This window comes from Tursiops truncatus, chromosome 2 (genome assembly GCF_011762595.2).
Source record: "Tursiops truncatus isolate mTurTru1 chromosome 2, mTurTru1.mat.Y, whole genome shotgun sequence".
Taxonomy (NCBI): domain Eukaryota; kingdom Metazoa; phylum Chordata; class Mammalia; order Artiodactyla; family Delphinidae; genus Tursiops; species Tursiops truncatus.
In genome coordinates this window covers 126,394,231-126,413,408 of record NC_047035.1, presented here as the reverse complement: position 1 = coordinate 126,413,408, position 19,178 = coordinate 126,394,231, and the positions used below count along the sequence as shown (strand labels likewise).

The window sequence follows — 19,178 nt, the reverse complement described above, 5'->3', positions numbered from 1 at the left end:
AACCCTCAGAAGAGTTTTTCCATATTCCATCTACCCTCCTCAGGGGAGAAACAAGGAAGAAGGAGCTAAGTTGAGACTCCCAAGGGCAGGTGGTATGCCTTGGCCAGGACAGCTCCTCTCTTTCCTCCGTCTGGGCCCTTCAGCGGCCTGCACTCTGCACCCGGGCAGGGCCTGGCACTTACCAAAGCAGCCCCACTCACCTTGCCTCATACTGGCCTCAGAACAATTGTGGGAGTGAAGGAGGGCTTGGGGTTGCTGTTTTCTCTGTTTTACAGATGACAAAACTGAGGCCTCTTGCCTTGATTCTTGGGCCACTCCATTCCATTCTCAACACTGTCCTCACAGTGATTTAAAAAAAAAAAAAAATCCAAAGAACAAATATAGACCTATTGTGCCCTACTTAAAATTCCCTCAGTGGCTCCTAGATGCTTAGAGCCAGGTTCAGAAAACTTTTTCTGCAAAGGGCAGGTGGTAAATATTGTAGGCTTTGTGGGCCAAGAGATAAAATCGAGCTACTATGTAGGTACTTAACCTAGCAAGAGAGGAAACGAAACAAATGTCCACAAACTTTTGTCGATGAAATTTAAAGTATAATAATAATAAGTATATTTTTGGGGTAATCTAGTTCGACTAATGAAAATAATGGATTTCTTTTTTTGGGGGGAGGATAAAATTTCACTTAGCTGTGGTTCAAAGTCAGTGTTCTCTATCAAATCAATTTATGATCACCTGTAAAATGATTACAGATTTTATAATCATCTGTAAAAAATCATTTTTAACTAAGGGGCCACACAAAAACAGGTAGTGGGCTGGATTCAGCTTGCAGGCCAACGTTTGGGACCCTAGCTTAAAGGATCAAGTCTCAGCCCCTTAACTTGCAAACATGGCAGCGAGGTCATTCCCAGCTCCTCTGCAGACAGGTACCCCAACTGCTTTTTGCTTCTTTTTTTTTTGTGTGGTACGCGGGTCTCTCACTGTTGTGGCCTCTCCCATTGCGGAGCACAGGCTCCGGACGCGCAGGCTCAGCGGCCATCACTCACGGGCCCAGCCGCTCCGCGGCATGTGGGATCCTCCCGGACCAGGGCACGAACCCATATCCCCTGCATCGGCAGGCGGACTCTCAACCACTGTGACACCAGGGAAGCCCGCTTTTTGCTTCTTAAATAGGCTTCACTCTCTTGCCCCTGAGTCTCTTCTTCCACCTCGTTTCCAACATGGGAATTCCTGTCTCTGCTAGGCTATGCTCTTTTTCAGGAATACTTATCTGGACACCTTCCCTAATCCCCTTTCTCCCGTTGATCACAGTGTGGACCTGTAGCACAATACTGAGCACATAATATCAGAGTTAGGTGTTTACTGAGACTCTCTTAAGGGAAGGGGCTATGGCAGGCCTATTATACTCAATGCACATGCCCCCAAATAGGGAGGGGCTCTAGTGACCCTGTCCCAGGTCTTCTAACTATGGGACCGTGTTTCTTGCACCACCTCCACTGTGGGCCACCCATCAGCCTTGAAGGCACCATGTTCTTACTCCCTACCACACCCCTGGCCTCAGCTGATTGATCTGGGGTGGGCACTGGATCCAAGCCAGGCCTCTCAATTTTTCCCTGAGAACTTCCAAGCTGTGACTGAGAAATGGCAGCAGGGGTAGGAAGTAAAACTCTGGGGGGCTGGTCACCATGATTTCCATCTTGAGGGGAGATGCTGCCATGAGAGAGGAGTAGGGGGAGGTGCAGAGAGAAGCAGGCAGGACTCCTGGGCAGAGAGAGCCCTGGTGGCATTCTAGTCTGGCCTTGGCACTTTCTCCCAAGTCTCCACTGTGTTCCTGTCCGGCTAATCATGTGCCTGTCAGTGCTTTCTTGGAAACCATAAGACAATAGACAGTCCTTTATACCTGAGCTAATTTGAGTTGTATTGTCAGTGGCAACCCAAAGACTCCTACATATCCTTATCTTGGCATTCTCTCCACTGTGCCACTGGTATTCAAACTTTCTTAAAGCACAAGAAGCCCCTGTTCAAACAAAATCTTACGTGGAAGCCCAAGCTGTAAAACAGATGATAGCATAGAGTAGACTGCACAATATGGACTGCCTGGTGCTAAATCCCCGCTCTGATGACTCCTAGCTTTGCAATCAAGGCTGAGACAATTATCCTCTCAGCCTCAGTTTCCCTCTTTGCAAAACCAGAGAGTAGAGGTATCCAACTCTTAGGGTTACTATAGGGCTTAAATAAGTTAATAGATAAAAATCATTTAACTCACTGCCAGGGATATAACAATCACTCAATAAGCATTAGCTTAAAAGTGGGGTATGGAGAAACCCAGAGCAACTGCCACCCTCAGCTACCTTTCTTACCTCTTCCCTCACCGTAATGTCTTTGGCACATGTGTAATGTTTAAAATTATCTGAAATGATTGGTTTAATATATCTTCCTGCCTAGACTAGAAAGTCACACAAAGACAAGAAGCATATTTATCTTGGTTATTCATTGTCTTTCCCCAGTTCTGCCTAGCACAGTAAGTGGCCCGTAGAAGATATCCAATAACTACTGCTGACTAATTGATAATAAATATATGTTATCTCATTAAAAAATAGGCACCACACATGTTACCAAATCTGGTGCTTTTTGCAGCAGAATCAGAAGTCATAAAAAGAGAAAAAAAGGCTTGACCTATAGGACAGCCCACTCAGAACTAAAGTTAATTCTTTTGGTTTGGGCAGCTATATTACTTAAAGTTTCCCAGGTTTTCACCATTTTAAAACTAATTAATGTAATGAAAACACAACATGACAGAACTTATAAGATGCATTTAAAGCAATAATAAGAGGACAATTCATAGCCTAAAACACTTATATCAATAAAAATAAAAACCCAAATGAATTCAATTCCCAATTCAAAAAGATAGGAAAAACTCCAACAGAGTAAAACAAAATAAGTTACAAAGAAAGAAAGAATAAAGATAAAATCAGAAATTAATGAAATAGAGAATAGGAAGGCAATTTATCCATAGAATTCAAATCCTGTTTCTTAGAAAAATTAACAAAATAGACAAACCACTAACTAACTCAGTCAAGAAAAAAAGTGAGAAAATCCAAATAAAAAACTAAGAATTACAATGGGAAAATAACTATTAAAAAAGTAGAAATTTGAAAAATCCATGAGACTACTTGGCAAATCAATCTGAAAATGTGAATGAAATAGATAATTACCTAGAAAAACACAGTTTACCAAAATGACCCTGTTAGAGATAGAAAGCTTCAACAGACCAATTTGTTTGTAGAAGATGTAGAGAAAATTGTCAAGGAATTTTCTCCCCTAAAAGCACCATGCCTAAAGAGTTTTACACGTGGTACAAACTTTCAAAGACTAGATAATTTTAATGTTGTATAAAATCCTTCAGTGCATAGAAAATAAAGGTAAACTTCCAAATTATTTTTATGAAGCAAAATAACATTGATACTTAAACAAATATCACTTACAAATATTGGTGCAAAATATTTGCAAAAAATAAATATTAGCAAACAGAATCAACATCACACTGAGAATAATTCATTATGACTAAGGGGATTTATTCCAAGAATGCAAGTTTGGTTCAATATTATAATAAAATGTACCATATTAAGTGATCTAAGAAGAATCATCTGATTATCTCCATTGATGCTGACAAAGCCTTTGATCCAGCAATTGTTTCTAATTTTAAAAAACCCAACAATTATTTCTAATTAAAAAAAACTCATGAAAATAGAAATTCATGGATACTCCCTTAGCATGATAAATATATATAAATCTTTGTCCAAAGCCAGCATATATTAAATGAGGAATAACTAGAGGCATTTCCATTAAGATCAGGAACAAGGCAAGGATGCCTATTATTCCACATTATTTATTATTGTTCTGGAGGTATGAACCAATTCAATTAGACAAAATAAATCAATCAGAGGCATAAAACTTGGAAAACAGAAAGTAAAACTGTTTGCAGATGATGTAATAGTACACCTGGAAAACTTGAGAGAATCGGTGCTCAAATTAACTCAAGCAAGAAAAGAATTAAGCAAACTAGCAGAATATAAAATTAACACAGAGAAACTTATAGTCTTCGTACACACAAAAATAACCAGTCAAAAGGTGTAACAGTGGATAAAACTCCACTTATAGTAGCATTAAAGAAGATAAAATGCTTAGAAATCAACTTAGTAAGAAATGTACAAAACCTATATGAAGAACACTTTAAAATGTGCCTGAATGTTACAAAAGTAGACATGAACACATATAAAGACATCCCTTGTTCTTTGGTAGAATGACTCAACATCATAATGATGTCAATCCTCCCAATGTCCATTTACAAATAAAACAATTCTCCAAAAAACACCAACAAACTTTTTATGGAGCTAGATAAGTTGATACCAAAATTCATGTGGAAAGATAAAGATGCCAGAATATCTAGAAAACCTGATATACAAAAACCACGAGGGAGGCTTCCCTGGTGGCACAGTGGTTAAGAATCCGCCTGCCCACGCAGGGGACACGGGTTTGAGCCCTGGTCCGGGAAGATCCCACATGCCACGGAGCAACTAAGCCCGTGTACCACAACTACTGAGCCTGCACGCCTAGAGCCCGTGCTCCACAACAAGAGAAGCCACTGCACTGAGAAACCCGCGCACCGCAACAAAGAGTAGCTCCCACTCCCCGCAACTAGAGAAAGCTCGCGTACAGCAATGAAGACCCAAAGCAGACAAAAAAAAAAAAAAAAACACGAGGGGAGTCTAATCCTACCAGGTACTACATCATGCTATGAAATCTCTATAATTAAGGCAATGAGGTACTGGGATTCAAATAAACAAAGAGAAAAGTGGAATAGAAAGAAATCCAGAAAGAGACTCAAGTACATGTGGAAATGTAGTATGTGACGAAAGTGTTAATTCACTGGAGCATAGATGGACTCTCTAATAAAATGGTGCTGGACAACTGGGCAGCCATTTGGGAAGAAGATGATAACATTAGATCCATACCTCATGCCATCCACATAAACTCCAAATTAAAAAAAATAAACATAAGTAGTAGAAGAACACACAAAGAGTTCCTCTATAAACTGGGTGTACAGAAAGAGTAAAATAAAATAAGATCGAGGGCTTCCCTGGTGGCGCAGTGCTTGAGAGTCCGCCTGCCGATGCAGAGGACACAGGTTCGCGCCCTGGTCCGGGAAGATCCCACATGCCGTGGAGCGGCTGGGCCCGTGAGCCATGGCCGCTGAGCCTGCGCGTCCGGAGCCTGTGCTCCGCAACGGGAGAGGCCACAACAGTGAGAGGCCCGCGTACCGCAAAAAATAAAAAATAATAAAAAAAAATAATAAAGATTGATAAATTACGCTATGTACAAATTTAAAATTATTTTCATAGTAAAGAATAATTGATAATTTATTTAAAAATCTATGTGCATAAGAGGATTACTGTACCTTTTACCCCAAAAAGTGTGAGCTGAGATCAACTGCAAAAGTGATGTCATCTTACATAAATAAGCCACTTGTAAAGTTTCATTTAAAAAGAGCATGGTGGAGGGAGAGAAAGCTACCTGTGGGGAAGGGTGGGAGGGTTTTTTTCCACATTAGTTGGGCTGCAGCTTTACCTTCTTCAGTTTCTTGTGGGCCCCTCTCTGGTTCCCCTGTGCCAGGTCAGCCCCGCCCAGGAGCCGGTATGTCTCTGCCACCTCGGGACTGAGATCACCATACACTGCCACTTTGGCCTCCAGGGACTCTCTCAGGATGGAGGTAGCTCTCTGTGAAAGGAACAAAAAGCTGTCTGGTTAAATAAAACGTTCAAAGCTGGATAAAGATCAGTGCCTCCTAAGAAAATGATGTAACTGGTAATGTATTTTCACTTTTTAGGGGAATGAGTTTGGGTAGAGTGTCTCATGAGCTGAGCCTACTTTCCTCCTTAAATAGGAATCAGGAAATAATATACATGGGGTGAGGGGGTGTTGCGGGGGACAGGAATGGTTTGAACTCTGAAGAGAGAATGCATAAAGGACCCCTGGAGAAAAAGCCATCTCAGATGTTACAGGAACCCATTTTAGTTGAGTAGTAAGAAGAAAAGCTAACATGCATTGCATCGTGTCCTTTATGTGGCAAGAACCATGCTAAACTGTTTATGTGTGTGAGCTCATTTAACTTGCACCATCTCCTTTAGATAAGCACAATTTTAATCCTTGTTTGCCAGAGGAGGAAATTGAGGCATAGAGCAGTCAAGAAACTTGCTCAGAGTCAGACAGCCCATCAGTGGCAGGCAGATCTAGGATCTGGAACCTGCCAGTTTTAATCCCTCTTAGTTGCAGGCTCTTCTCCCTCTGTACACAGTGATGTTCTTATGTAAGTGAAAACTACAGAGTTTCCTGGCATTTACAGAACATCCAGAACATATTCCAGGGTTTTCCATTTCTCACAAAAAATAGTTCAGGAAACCAAAAGCAAACATTCCAACATGGTGAAAAGTTAAATACATTTGACATCTTGTTTGGTTTATCTGATTTATTTATACCAACATGGAATACAAAATATGAGCTGGTATTAATCTCTTCAGTCATACACCAAGACATACAGAGGGAAAGCCCTGTATGTCGGTCTCCCATGTTTCTCCTGAAATTCTTCTACGATCTTCTACATAAAAGCATGATTACAGGTAGAGATCACAAACGCCCAATATAAGAGCCGAATAGGGACTTTGCTGTTGGTCCAGTGGTTGGGACGTCGCCTTCCAGTGTGTGTGGGGGTGCGGGTTCAATCTCTGGTCGGGGAGCTGGGATCCCACATGCCTCATGGCCAAAAGCCAAGGCACAGAACAGGGTCAATACTGTAACAAATTCATTGAGGACTTTGGGGGTGGTCCACATCAAGGAAATCTTTAAAAAAAATATATGGGAGAAATAAGTGGACCTTAAAAGAAAAATAGAGCCGAATAAAGCAGGAACCAGTGAAGGAGCCTTGCCCACCGCACAGCCCTGAAGGCATCCTGCTAGCGCTCCCCAGATAGAGGAGTTCGCAAGGCCTTTACTCAGTTTATTGGCAAGAATATGAATTAGGTGCTGGGGGTGGGATCAGGGAACCACGGTAAAAGGCACTGTTAAGGCAGAAACAATTTCTCAGATGGAAAGATAAATCACTGCTGGGGAAGAGAAACTGTAAATTGTGAAGTGTGTGACCCACCTTGGTATGGGTCTTGCCTGATGCTAAAGCCTGTCGTGTCCCTTCCCAGTGTCTGTGATGCAACTGTTGGGTTTGGCAATTCTTCCATGAAAATTGGTTGTCAGCCTTGGAGGAGCCAATGATGGAAAGAAGAGCCAGACACCTTTTCCTAAATGAAGCTCTCAATGCCATTTACAGCCTGATTGGGGAAACTAGAGATAGATGTGCATGAACTTGAATGGCAAGTCAAGATGGCAATGGAAGAGATGCCACATGGATATGGGTTTAAAGGAAAGAGACAGTGATAGTCTCTGAGAGTTAGAAAAGCTTAATGGAGAGAAGTGAAGAATAAATAGGATTTAGGTGGACCAAGAAGAGGGCATGGGAACCTGGGAGCACAGTGGGAGCTGGGGGAAGCACACGGCACATTCAAGGCCAGTGAGGGGACTAATTTGACTATAGCAGAGAAAGTAGGAAGAGGAGCAGAGGGAGATGAGGCAGGAGTCACGGGCTGGGCTGGTGGTGGAGACCTTCATGCCAGGCTGAGGAGTTTAGATTTTCTTATGGGGAATAAGAAGTCAGAGAAGATTCCTGAGCAGCAGAGCAGCACAACTAGAAGAGTATCTTTTAACCTGTGGCAAAGTAAACTTCACTTACATTTTACCTTAAAAGGCATTTTCCTTCCCAAGGATCACCTTCCTGTTGGCAAAGGGTCCTAGCCCACATGTAGGCTGTGACACATCTGAGGTGGTCTGAGCACATCCTTGTGCTCGTGCCTGGGATTGTCCTTGGGCCCGGCCCCATTGGCCAGCTCCTGCTGGAACCCACAGTGAGGTCTGTAACCAAGAGTGAGCATAACACAAGGTGACACATTTGGTTGGACAGATTGTGTCACACACAAGGGTGCCTGGCAGGAGAATGAGGAGGGCTGAAGTCCGGCCCGTGTTCCGCTCTCTAAGCAATGTGCCCTGGCATGGACTGCACCCACCTGAGGAAGAGGCAGCTTTGTCTATTCTTACAAGGGCACCAGAAGGGCTGGCAGGGGCTGTAGAATGAAAAGAGCCAGTTTGCTAAAATCTCCAGGGGAGGCCTCAGGAAGTGAGGTACATCTTTAGATCAATGCCACTGATTTGGGTGACTTGGGCAGGGGCAGTGAGGTGTGGCAGCTGTGATGACAGACACCAGGGCAGGAAGCCAGACAGGAACGGGGAAAAGGGTGGATGCCCTGTGGCAGCCAGAGCAGTCAGACAGCCCATAGCCAAGCATCCATCTACCCATTGGCTCAACGCTCCCTCACCATGAATAAGAGTCCCTGCTGTCATGGAATTTGGTCTAGTCAGGGAGAGACAGTAACTGTCCACAATATATTATTGTAATACATTACTCTGTTATATAATTATATCAGACAGGATTCTATGATGAAGAATAGTGGGGAGAATCTAATGAAGACTGAGGGAGGGGAATCGGGCAAGCTGGTGAGTCCTGAAGGATGGATCTGCATTAGCCAGGAGATCAATGAGGAAGAACCTTCCAAGAGCAGGAGACAAATGCTGATGCTGCCCAGAAGCGGGGATTAGAAAAGGCCACTGTGGCTGGAACACAGATCAGGGGAGGGGGCAAAAATGAGACTGGAAATGTCAGCAGAATCCATAACGTGCAAGGTATTGTGGGCAATGTGGGATTCTGGCTTATCTTAAGGGCTCTGAGGAGCCAGTGTAGTATTTTACAAATGGGAGTCCACTGATCAGATGTGCTTTTTGCAAAGATCAACATGGTTTCCTTATTCAGAATGGATTAGAAAAGGGCAAGAGTGGAAGCAGCAGCTGCGGAGCCAGAGTTTGTTAGAGAGGTCCAGTTGGGAGATGATGACTGACAGAGGTGGAGATGGCAACCAATGGATGGATTCAAGGGGCATTTTGAAGGTAAAAATGACTGATGAGCTGGAAGGGGTGAGGCATGATGGGGGCAGAATTCCCCTCAGATCTCTGCCCTGAGCACTCCACATAGAACTTCTAGAGATGTTCTGGAATCTGAGGCCACTGGAAGGCCCCTCTCTACTTGGTTGGGTGATCCAGAAAAATATGGAAACTCCATTTGTTATGGTTACTGTAGCCCGACTTTGGCCCGACGAACATTCGTGCATCTAGATTAAAAACCTATGTTCCTTAAGCTCACATCAACTGAGAGAAGGGTGAAGGATTAAGGGTTAGGAGAGAGCTGTCGGGGAGAAGGTCTACATAAAAGCAGAGGAAATAAAAAGGTTTTCATCTCAAGGACTTGCCTTGACAGGTTAGAGGTTTTTGGTTTTTTAAAAAGTATTTATTTATTTGGCTGCGTCGGGTCTTAGTTGTAGCATGCGGCATCTTTCATTGCGGCGCGTGGGCTTCTCTCTAGTTGTAGCATGCAGGTTTTCTCTCTCTAGTTGTGACACGGGCTCCAGGGTGCGTGGGCTCTGTAGTTTGCGGCATGTGGGCTCTCTTGTTGAGCTGCGCAAACTCAGTAGTTGTGGTGTGCAGGCTTTGTTGCCCCATGGCATGTGGGATCTTAGTTCCCTGACCAGGAATCGAACCCATGTCCCATGCATTGGAAGGCGGATTCTTTACCACTGGACCACCAGGGAGGTCCCATTGACAGGTTAGAGTTGAAAAAAATATCTGTATAAATGAAGCATGTGCGTATCTGGTAGTTGTTAGGCTTTTTATGGAATAAGTTCCCAAGGGTTTAAGTACCAATGAATATAAATTCTGGGTCTGGTTCCATTTTTACAAGCCATGGAAAACATGCCTGTATGGTTCAACGGACAGTGAGCCGTAACTTCTGCACTGTGTAGTTCTTATTAGATATGCAACTTTCATCCATTAGCTAAGATAGTAAGAGAGGAATTAGACACACTAACTTCCACCCTCTATGCCAGCCAGAACCACAGGCTGCGGTAAGCAGAGTCTCTCCAGTGGGTTCTCAAGGTTTCTAGTCCTTTAAGATACTCTGCAGGTGGACATGGCATCTACATTCTCATGAACTTTTTTGTTTCCCGAGAGCGAATATCTGGGAGCTGCCCAAGAGTGGCTGCCTGGCTTTATTTATCCCTCTCCCCGTGGAGCCTGGCACATGCCTTGCACATGGTAGATGCTTAATGCTTTCAGAGTGCAGGAGTAGCCCTTTGGATATCAACTGGGTCGCCAAGGTAAATAACTAGTCAGCTGTGGTCCAAACTCACTTACCTCTTTTTGTCCAGTGACTTGTAGAAAATGGCAATAATCATCTTGAATTGAAAGAAATTTGGCTTTTCCTATCCCTTCAGCATCCTTAAGATTAGCCATGCTATCTTGAAAATACTGCTCAGCCACATCTGAGGAAAAGCATCACAACAACAATTTTGAAAACAGCTTGCAGATTTGAAATGGAAACAGAATAACTATGTGTTTAGTCATGGTGAATGATATGAAAATAATAAGTAATTGGACAAGATAACCCAGTTAAGGAAACTGTCTTTTGTCAATTAATCTGACTGTTTTATTAGACAGGGTCTAGTTCTCAGAAAGATACTGCAATTTATTTTCGTTGGTTTTCATACATCTTCCCTTTCCCAGTGATACAGTAAGCAAAGTTAATGCAAACAGGGAAACTATCCCCTAGACCTGACACATGTTAAATTTTCAGATTGATTAACCATTAATTCTTTGTAAAACTCTGGTTGCTCCTCACTGGGGTTAGGACTCCAAGGATCCACTGACTTCAGTGGACTCTGTAATCTTGGAATGTAGCGTGATAACCCTAAAATTCTGGAAAATATGGCTGACACGCTGCTGAAGCAAAAACCTCAACCATTCCAAACACTTAAGCATACTGGTTATAATATAACAAAAATATTTGAAATATTTGCAAATCTTGAAAGCAAAAAAAGGAAAAATCTCAGGTATGGAAAATGAAGAGGAAACTAAAAGCCAAAGCAGGGAAGGGGAGCTAAAGCTGAATGGTCCACGAGGGGATTAGGAAAAATGTGTACTGTATTCCAAGATGGGGTTTGATAAGCCTGAGTCGGGCTGGAGATGAAGCCTGAGGCCTCTGTGTGGTAGGAAGCTGGAATGGGGCTCCCTGCAAAAATCCAGTGTTATAGGCAGATTTCTAGGATGTCCCCAAATGACCCTCAACCTTGATTATGCCCTCCTCTTTGATTATGGGTGGAACTTATAAATATGCTGAGATATTACTCCTGTCATAAGATTATGTTATATGGCACAGTTGACTGTGAGAAAGCAAGATTACCCCTTGGGCATAACCTAATGACACCAGACCTTTAAAAACAGAGTTTTCTTCAGTTGGAGGCAGAAAAGGAAGGCAGAGAGATTCGAAGCATGAAAGGGATTTGAAAAGGAGGTTCTCCATTGCTGAGATGAAGGGGACCATGGTACAAGGACTCAAGAGTGGCCCACAGGAGCTGAGAGAGGTCAACAGTTAGCAGGAAAATGGGGAGTTCAGTCCTACAACCACAAAGAACTGAATCCTGATAATAACAGGGATGAGCTTAGAAAAGGACTCCATGATCCAGATGAGAATGTAGCTGGCTGACAACTTGATTTTAGCCTGAGCAGAGACGCCAGCCTTACCATGCTAGACTTCTGACTGACAGAATTGTGAGCTTAAACTGGGTGTTTAAACAACCATAATTTGCTATGCAGCAAAAGAAAACCAATATAGCCAGGAATCCCTAAAACTGAGATAAGAACAATTGCGCTGGTCCAAGGAGAAGCCTCAAGGCTGTCCCTCCAGAGGCCATGGCTAGAAAAAGAGCATCTGAAAGAAACTGGGACACTGCACGTGAGGCAGGCACATGTTTGAGGGCTGAATCTGCACCACCTACATGATTTGGAAGTTCTTTTTTTGTTTTAAATTGTTCTACATCCCTCTCCCTCCCTCCCTCCCTCCCTCCTTTCCTTCTTTCCTTTTTTCCTTCTTTCCCACCCTCCCTCCCTCCCTTCCTTCCTGCTGTGCTGCAAAGCTTGTGGGATCTTAGTTCCCCGACCAGGGACTGAACCCAGGCCCATGGCAGTGAAAGCACAGAGTCCTAACCACTGGACAGCCAGGGAATTCCCTTGGTTTGGAAATTCTGAACCAATAAAGTAGAAACTAAGGGCTTAATCTCCAAAATATACAAATAACTCATACAACTCAACAACAAAAAAACCAAACAACCCTATAGAAAAATGGGCAGAAGACCTTAATAGACATTTCTCCAAAGAAGACATACAGACGGCCAGTAGGCACATGAAAAGATGCTCAACATCACAAATTATTAGAGAAATGCAAGCCAAAACTACAAAGAGGTATCACCTCACACCAGTCAGAATGGCCATTGTTAAAAAGTCTACAAATAACAAATGCTGGAAAGGGTGTGGAGAAAAGGGAGCCCTCTTACACTGTTGGTGGTAATGCAAGTCGGTGCAGCCACTATGGAAACCAGTGTGGAGGTTCCTCACTGTTACTCAGTGTAGAAACTTCTAGCACTTAATTCTTTTCCACCTTTTCATATTAATTTATTATGCTGAGTCTTGCCAAGCTCAAAAAAACACTGGTGGAGGAGAGGATGTTGGGGAAGCTGTAGAAGGCAAGAAGCATCTAGGATCCCCCAGGGTTATTTCTTTCTTCGGAAAAAAACATCAGAGGGCCTGGCAGATGGTGGAAACTGTGGACCACTTAGGAAAAAAGAAAAGCCCACTTACCTTGTTTCCTCTAAGTCTTAAACATAGTTCATTTTCATTTTATGTGGATGATACTAAGAAGTCAGACCATTTCTTCGATAGAATAAGTACAAAATCTTAAGATGTCTTTTGAAAAGAAGCTATTAGCATTTATTAATGAATTCTGTTGAGACATTTCGTAAAGAGAAATATGCATTCCTAGCAAGCTCTGTCTCCAAACTGTTTTTACTTAGGTAAAACTAAAAATAGAATTACCATAAGATCTAGCAATCCCACTCCAGGGCATATACCCAGACAAAACTATAATTCAAAAAGATACATGCATTGCTATGTTCACAGCAGCACTATTCACAGTAGCCAAAACATGGAAACAACCTAAATGTCCACTGACAGATGAATGGATAAAGAAGATGTGGTACATATATACAATGGAATATTACTCAGCCATAAAAAAGAATGAAATAATGCTGTTTGCAGCAACATGGATGCAACTAGAGATTATCATACTAAGTGAAATAAGTCAGAAAGAGAAAGACAAATACCATATGATATCACTTATATGTGGAATCTAAAATATAGCACAAATGAACCTATCTATGAATTATAAATAGACTCACAGACATAGAGAAGAGACCTGTGGTTGCCAAGGGGACTGGGGGTGGGGGAGGGAAGGACTGGGAGTTTGGAGTTAGCAGATGTAAACTATTATATAGAGGATGGATAAACAACAGGTCCTACTGTATAGCACAGGGAACTATATTCAATATCCTGTGATAAACCATAATGGAAAAGAATATAAGAAAAAGAATGTGTATAAAGTAGAAACTAGCCTGAAAGTGGAAAAATTATAGGACTCCAGCACAGGGGTAGCAAACTTATTCCGTAAAGGACCAGATGGTAAATATTTTAGGCTTTGAGGACTAAATGGTCTCTACTGCAGCAAAAAAACAGCCAGAGGTGACATGTGAAATGGAGCTTGGCTGTGTGCCAAGAAAACTGTTTACAAACATGGGTGGGGAGCTGCATTAGCGTGTGGACCGTAAGTTTGCTGACCCCTGCTCTAGCAGAGGGAAATGTGATTGTCTTCCTCCCTCAGGGATGTGGGACACCTCCCCCCTCCACCCTGAAGTGCCTGCTGGAGAAAACCTCACGGGGACACATGACAGTACGTAAAGTTTGTTGGGGACGATTGTGAACCATACATACAATGGTCTACTTAACATTTCCATTTGGACATCTCATATGTACTGTGTAGCACAAATACACATGAGCAAAAAGCTCAGATGTTTTCTTTGGCTTCTTTAGACTTCCTCTGTATTTGATTATTTTCCCTTTCTCATCTCTAATATTGTTTTTGTGCCTTCTCCCCATTTCTCTTGATTAGACAGGACAGTGTGTTATCTATTTGGATATTCTTCCAAAGAGTGGGCCCTCAAATTAGTTTTTCTCAGACTGTGATGTGAATGCCAGGTGCTTCCAAAGAGGCCTCCATGAACGCAGGGCTCCAGAATTCATGGAGGAGCAAGGAAGGGGCCGGCCTGCGCAGACTGTGGTCACTTCTGGAGGCGGCAGTGAGTGGGAAGGAGGGCAGGCTCTGCAGGTCAGGGGCTGCCTGCGTCAGGCTCCAGCGCTGCCGCCTTCTGGCTGTGCGCCTCCATTGTTGGCCTCGGCTTTTTCACTCAAAGAGGAACCTTTAGGCTAGCGCCTCCATTATAGGGTTGTTGTAAGGAGTAAATGGGTTAATGCACACACAACTGATGACGTGCCTGACACCTAGTCAGTGCTCAGTAACTGTTAACCATTTTAGTTTCAGGGACAGTTTCGATCACTGTGGCTATGGGCCTCCCTCATCCATACTAGGCTGACCAGCAGGCACACTGGAAGCAGAGATGGACATGGAGAGGACAGGAACACTTGGAAAACAGAGTGGTCAAAAGGCACAGAAGCCTGGGATCATGTGCGGATAAACGTCTCTGTACACCTCAAGAGCTCCAGCCCTGAAATTCACAATGAGCACGGTGGGTCTCCAGAAACGATTCAAGTACATCCCATGTGATCTGTTGTAGAAAAGAGAGAAGTAAACACTTGGCAAATGTGTCTGTCAAATCCAGGCAACCTAAAGAAAACTTAGGTGTGAAAACAAGTAAGTTTCATTTATCTGCAAGATTTACTTTGCTTAGGGTCTAGGCAGTTGCCAGATAGAAGCGAGAATTAGGCTGGAAGGTGCTGCCTTTCAGAGAGGTCTCGGTGCTGACTGGCCCCAGACTTTGTGACTAGACAGGAGTCTATTGAACTGGAGTCCCTGCTCCACTCTTTCAATGGGGGTCTATCCACTGCCAGACCAGCTGATGGATTTCTAGAGTATTACTCAAATTTTTTCTTGGTAGGAGAAAATTTTACTACTGTACATGAAAAGTGTTACATCTCTTTAGTCCTTGCTGGCTCATGGGAGAAAATATTACAGATTAAATGTTCAAACCATGTATTAACTTTGGTTGCTTTGATAATCTGATGACAGCAAATGTGGGGATGATGTGGCACTTATTTTGTTGATTCTAAAAGCATTACAGAGATGTATGTTCCATGTCTAAAAATTAACAAGTCTATTCAGGAATGGAGTACTGTTGATATTTTAGTTTTCTGTCTAATTGGGAATTAACCAAAGAATGTAACTGAGCCCTTCTTGAAGAGTAGAAGCTTTTCCGAGTCTCAGCCTCATTCCCCAGACATGAGCCCTTGCTCTGAAGACCTGTAGTTGTAAAGGGCATAGGAAGGAGTTGGGACTGAACAGGTAAGAACTGAGTTTCTGACCCTGGGCTTTTGCAGAAGAAGTGGTGCCAGGCTCAGAAAAAGGAAGAGATCAAAAGGGATGGGAAGCATTTCCCTCCTTTCCTGGGTAAGGAGCTGGACTCTCAGACACAGGTGGACATAGCTGCGCTTTGTCCCTTTCCAGCCCCTCTCTGGTAAAGTTCTCCCACCTCTTAGTATTCCTTCCCCTGGCAGTCACATGCTGACCAACACCCCTTCCCCTGAAAAAACCACCCCGTTTCGGCTGGTCCCATAGAGCTTAGTGCCAGATGCCCCTTTCCATTGTGTACCTGATCTCACAGAATGCTGGGAGAAAGGAAGCTCCTTGGCCTAACTCATACTCGTGTGTAAATGGCTCAAACCTCTAACTCAGGGAGGCCTAGTCACATTTTCCAAAGAGGATGCTTGTTAGCATATTTGGATCTCTGGAAGAGGGACTGGAAGTGAGGAAGGAAGGAAGGGGTTGGGGGAAGGAAGGAATTTATTACTCAAACTAAGGTTACATGGCTACTGAAGTGGAAAAAAGCAAGGCTTTGTGGTGAGACGTCAGAGACAGGCCCTGACTGGGAATCTGCCCTCTGGGGTCAGCTCCTAAGGTTGCTGCTCCCCTTTCCCCGTTTCAGAGTCCTCAGCTTCTCAAAAGGTCCAAGTTTCTTCCATTTCTGTTCCTGGGAGGTCTCTAGTCACCGGGGGGCAAGGCCAGGGAGGGGGGGTCTCTGACAGCTATTGTCACATACAAGCGGACCACATGTCAGGCATCATGTCAGGACCCTTATATATGAGAAGAGCCTAGGGCTCGGGAACAGTGAAAGGTCCAGGGCATACACTGTGAGCGTCTTCCCTGTCTGTAAATTTGAAACCACTTTTATTTTTACCTGGGATATAGGAAAGCTCTTTTATTGCAAGACCCTGACTTATTTTCCCCCATCCCCCAGGCCCCTAAATTAGCTTTCTGAACTATGAATCCCATGATTAGTCTTCGAGGGGAGAGCAAATTTGTCCTATTATTACAGCTAAGGAGTGACTCCCTAAGAAGCAGAGCTGGTTCTCCTGGGAGTGGGCATCCCCCAGGAGGTCCACCTGACACAAGTGACAGTGGGGTTTCCAGAGGGACAGGAGGTCACAGCCCCTGGGGTGGGATGCCACTTCTTGTCACAGACCTTGTGCCTGAAGTTGGGTGTGGGTTCACAAAGAGCCTCGGCAACCTGATGCTGGTGGCGTCGGCAAGAGATGAGGTCATTTTCTAAAGCACAGGAGCATGACTTAGCTTGTAAATCTGAGCCCTAGCGGCACAAGTGTTCCAAGGCCATGAATCTTCTCCCATTTTCATTCCCGCAGAATGTTGGGGCTGTCTGTGAGTTAGGGTGAGGGGGTAAGTGTGGCCCAGCGGGCAAGGTGGCTTAATGTCTCCCGGAGGCCCCTTCAAACTCTATTCCATCTGTATGTTCATATACAGGCAAAAGAAAACAGGGCTCCATTCAAAGAGCAAGAGGAATGTGGGGTTACGATTTGGCACCCAGGAGGTCAGGAGGCTTTTAATTAAAATAAATTCCAGTGACCCTGGGCTCATTTTCTTGAGGCTGTCCCAAGGCAAGAGTTGGAACCGTGAGGACAGCTCTCATTATGAGGGAGGCCTGTGTGTACAATGTGACAATTATCTTTTGTAAGTCTTCAGAAACTGTACTCCGCACTAACGGCAAAAGCATTAAGGACTCCAGGGAATTTGAATATGGAAAGTCTCAAATCCTATCCTGGCATTAACCCAGAGGAGCGCTATCATCCAGCGAACAAATGGATTGAACCCATTTAGACCCTGCTGGGAACTGCCTGGGGCTTTTGCACAGGCAGCTGCCCTGAGGCTGCCCGGCAGCCTTGTGGGGGTCACAGAGTAGCCTGAGGACAGACGAAGCCCTGGACAGGCTGACTCCTCATTGCGTGGCCCTCAGTGGTCCACACTGGAGGCCACCTTCAAGAGGAATGTTTTCATAGGGCCTGGACAGGGCATCCGGGAGCAGTAGACCTGCTGCTCCTGAGCTGTGTGGTCCCTGGAAGTCCATGGCCATCTCTGGGGGCAGGTTTGCATCAGTAGAGTAAGGTGACCAAGATGGCGGCAGGCTGGGTGAGGCTCACACAGCAAAGTGTGCATGAAGTGTCTGCATAGTGCCTGGTGCCCACAGGCCTGGTCTGGGCTCAGTCACCATAGGGACTGCCTGCCTTGAATGTCCTCACCACCAGGAAGCTGATCAGGACTTCCCTCCACCCCCAACACCACCCAGAGTCCCACTTGGGGCCACCCAGTAGTGATCAGGTGCCCAGCGCCTCAGGCCTATTGCCACAGTTGCTTGTCTTGGTGAAGTATATGTCATTTCCATAAGCTGCCCTAATAATATGTTTTGAAGCCAAGTCAGGGTATAAATAACTTAGGCGTTTCTGAGAAGTTCTGAACATAAATTATTATCCAGCACAAAAGTGAAACACCAGAGCCTCATAATAGTGGTTATCAGAGAGCCCATCATCCTCCCTAGGAGAGGGATAAAGCCGCAGACTTTGTTCTCAGACACAAAGATGAAAGGCAGTTTGTAAGCAAAGCTCAGTGAGGTTTCAGTTCTGCCACAGGTTGTCCCTCGGTGAAGAGAGACCAACAGCACAGACTTGGGGTGGAAAAGGCCACACCTTCTACTCCTCTGCTGGTCTCAAGAGCTGCCAACCCCTGCAGCCCACACCTGCCCCCACCTTTGGGGCTTCCGGGCTCCCTGGACCTCTGAGGACAGAGCACCCTCAGAGCCACGACCTCTCTGGCTCTGGAGTGTGGTCAGGTAGGCAGCGCCTGGCCTCTGTCTAAGGCCTTGCTTTGTCTCTAATTGCCAGCGTGACGCTGGACACACCTTGGACTCCAGTCCTCTACATGGGATGTGCTTTAAGGTGCCTTCCAGAGGTTTCTGAGAGGGGGTCCTACTAACGATGGTGGAAAACAGGGTAAGAGGCTTCCCTTTTCTTCTCTGGCCTCACCCACCGCTCTCTCTCTGCTGCTTCCCCTTCCCACCTGGCCTGTGGAGCACTGAGCAGGATGGAAGCTGACATCTGCTTGGGGAGCTCAGGCACCAGGCTCAGGCTGGCTGGGCATTTTGTAATAAGAAGCGGGCCCTGAGTAGGAGCTGAGGAAGCGTCTCTCAGAACACACGGGACTTGAGGTGGGTGGGAAGGCCGAGGAGGAAGAGAGAGGGAGAGGCGAATAGTGAGGAGGAAGGGAGAGGTGGGTGGGTGTGGCCAGCAGCAGCTTACACTCATTCCCACTGCAGGCCTGCACCACAAGCCCCACTTGGAGGCCTCAGGTTGGAGGTGGGCGACAGAGGCAGCACAGGCAGTCAAGGAGGGCCACAGGAAGGTGAAGACCACTTTACCGTGGCTGCTCCCAGGTGGCCACATTACCTGTCAGGAGCCCACTGGAGCTGGGTGCGTCTGTCTGATTTCCAGTCTCTCTGAGACACATGGGGCTC

General features: G+C 44.8%; 1 protein-coding gene across 8 annotated transcripts in view; it reads right to left on the bottom strand.

Annotated features, from left to right (window-relative positions):
- The window catches only part of TTC23 (tetratricopeptide repeat domain 23), a 115,085-nt gene that overhangs the window by 10,840 nt on the left and 85,067 nt on the right, over nucleotides 1-19,178 (bottom strand). For all 8 annotated transcript variants that reach the window (XM_073801348.1, XM_033852080.2, XM_019945929.3 and 5 more), the window contains 2 exons: nucleotides 10,396-10,523; nucleotides 5,623-5,772 (listed from right to left, as the gene is read on the bottom strand). In XM_073801348.1, the coding sequence (XP_073657449.1) occupies nucleotides 5,623-5,772; nucleotides 10,396-10,523 (278 nt within the window). The remainder of the gene's footprint in view (nucleotides 1-5,622; nucleotides 5,773-10,395; nucleotides 10,524-19,178) is intronic.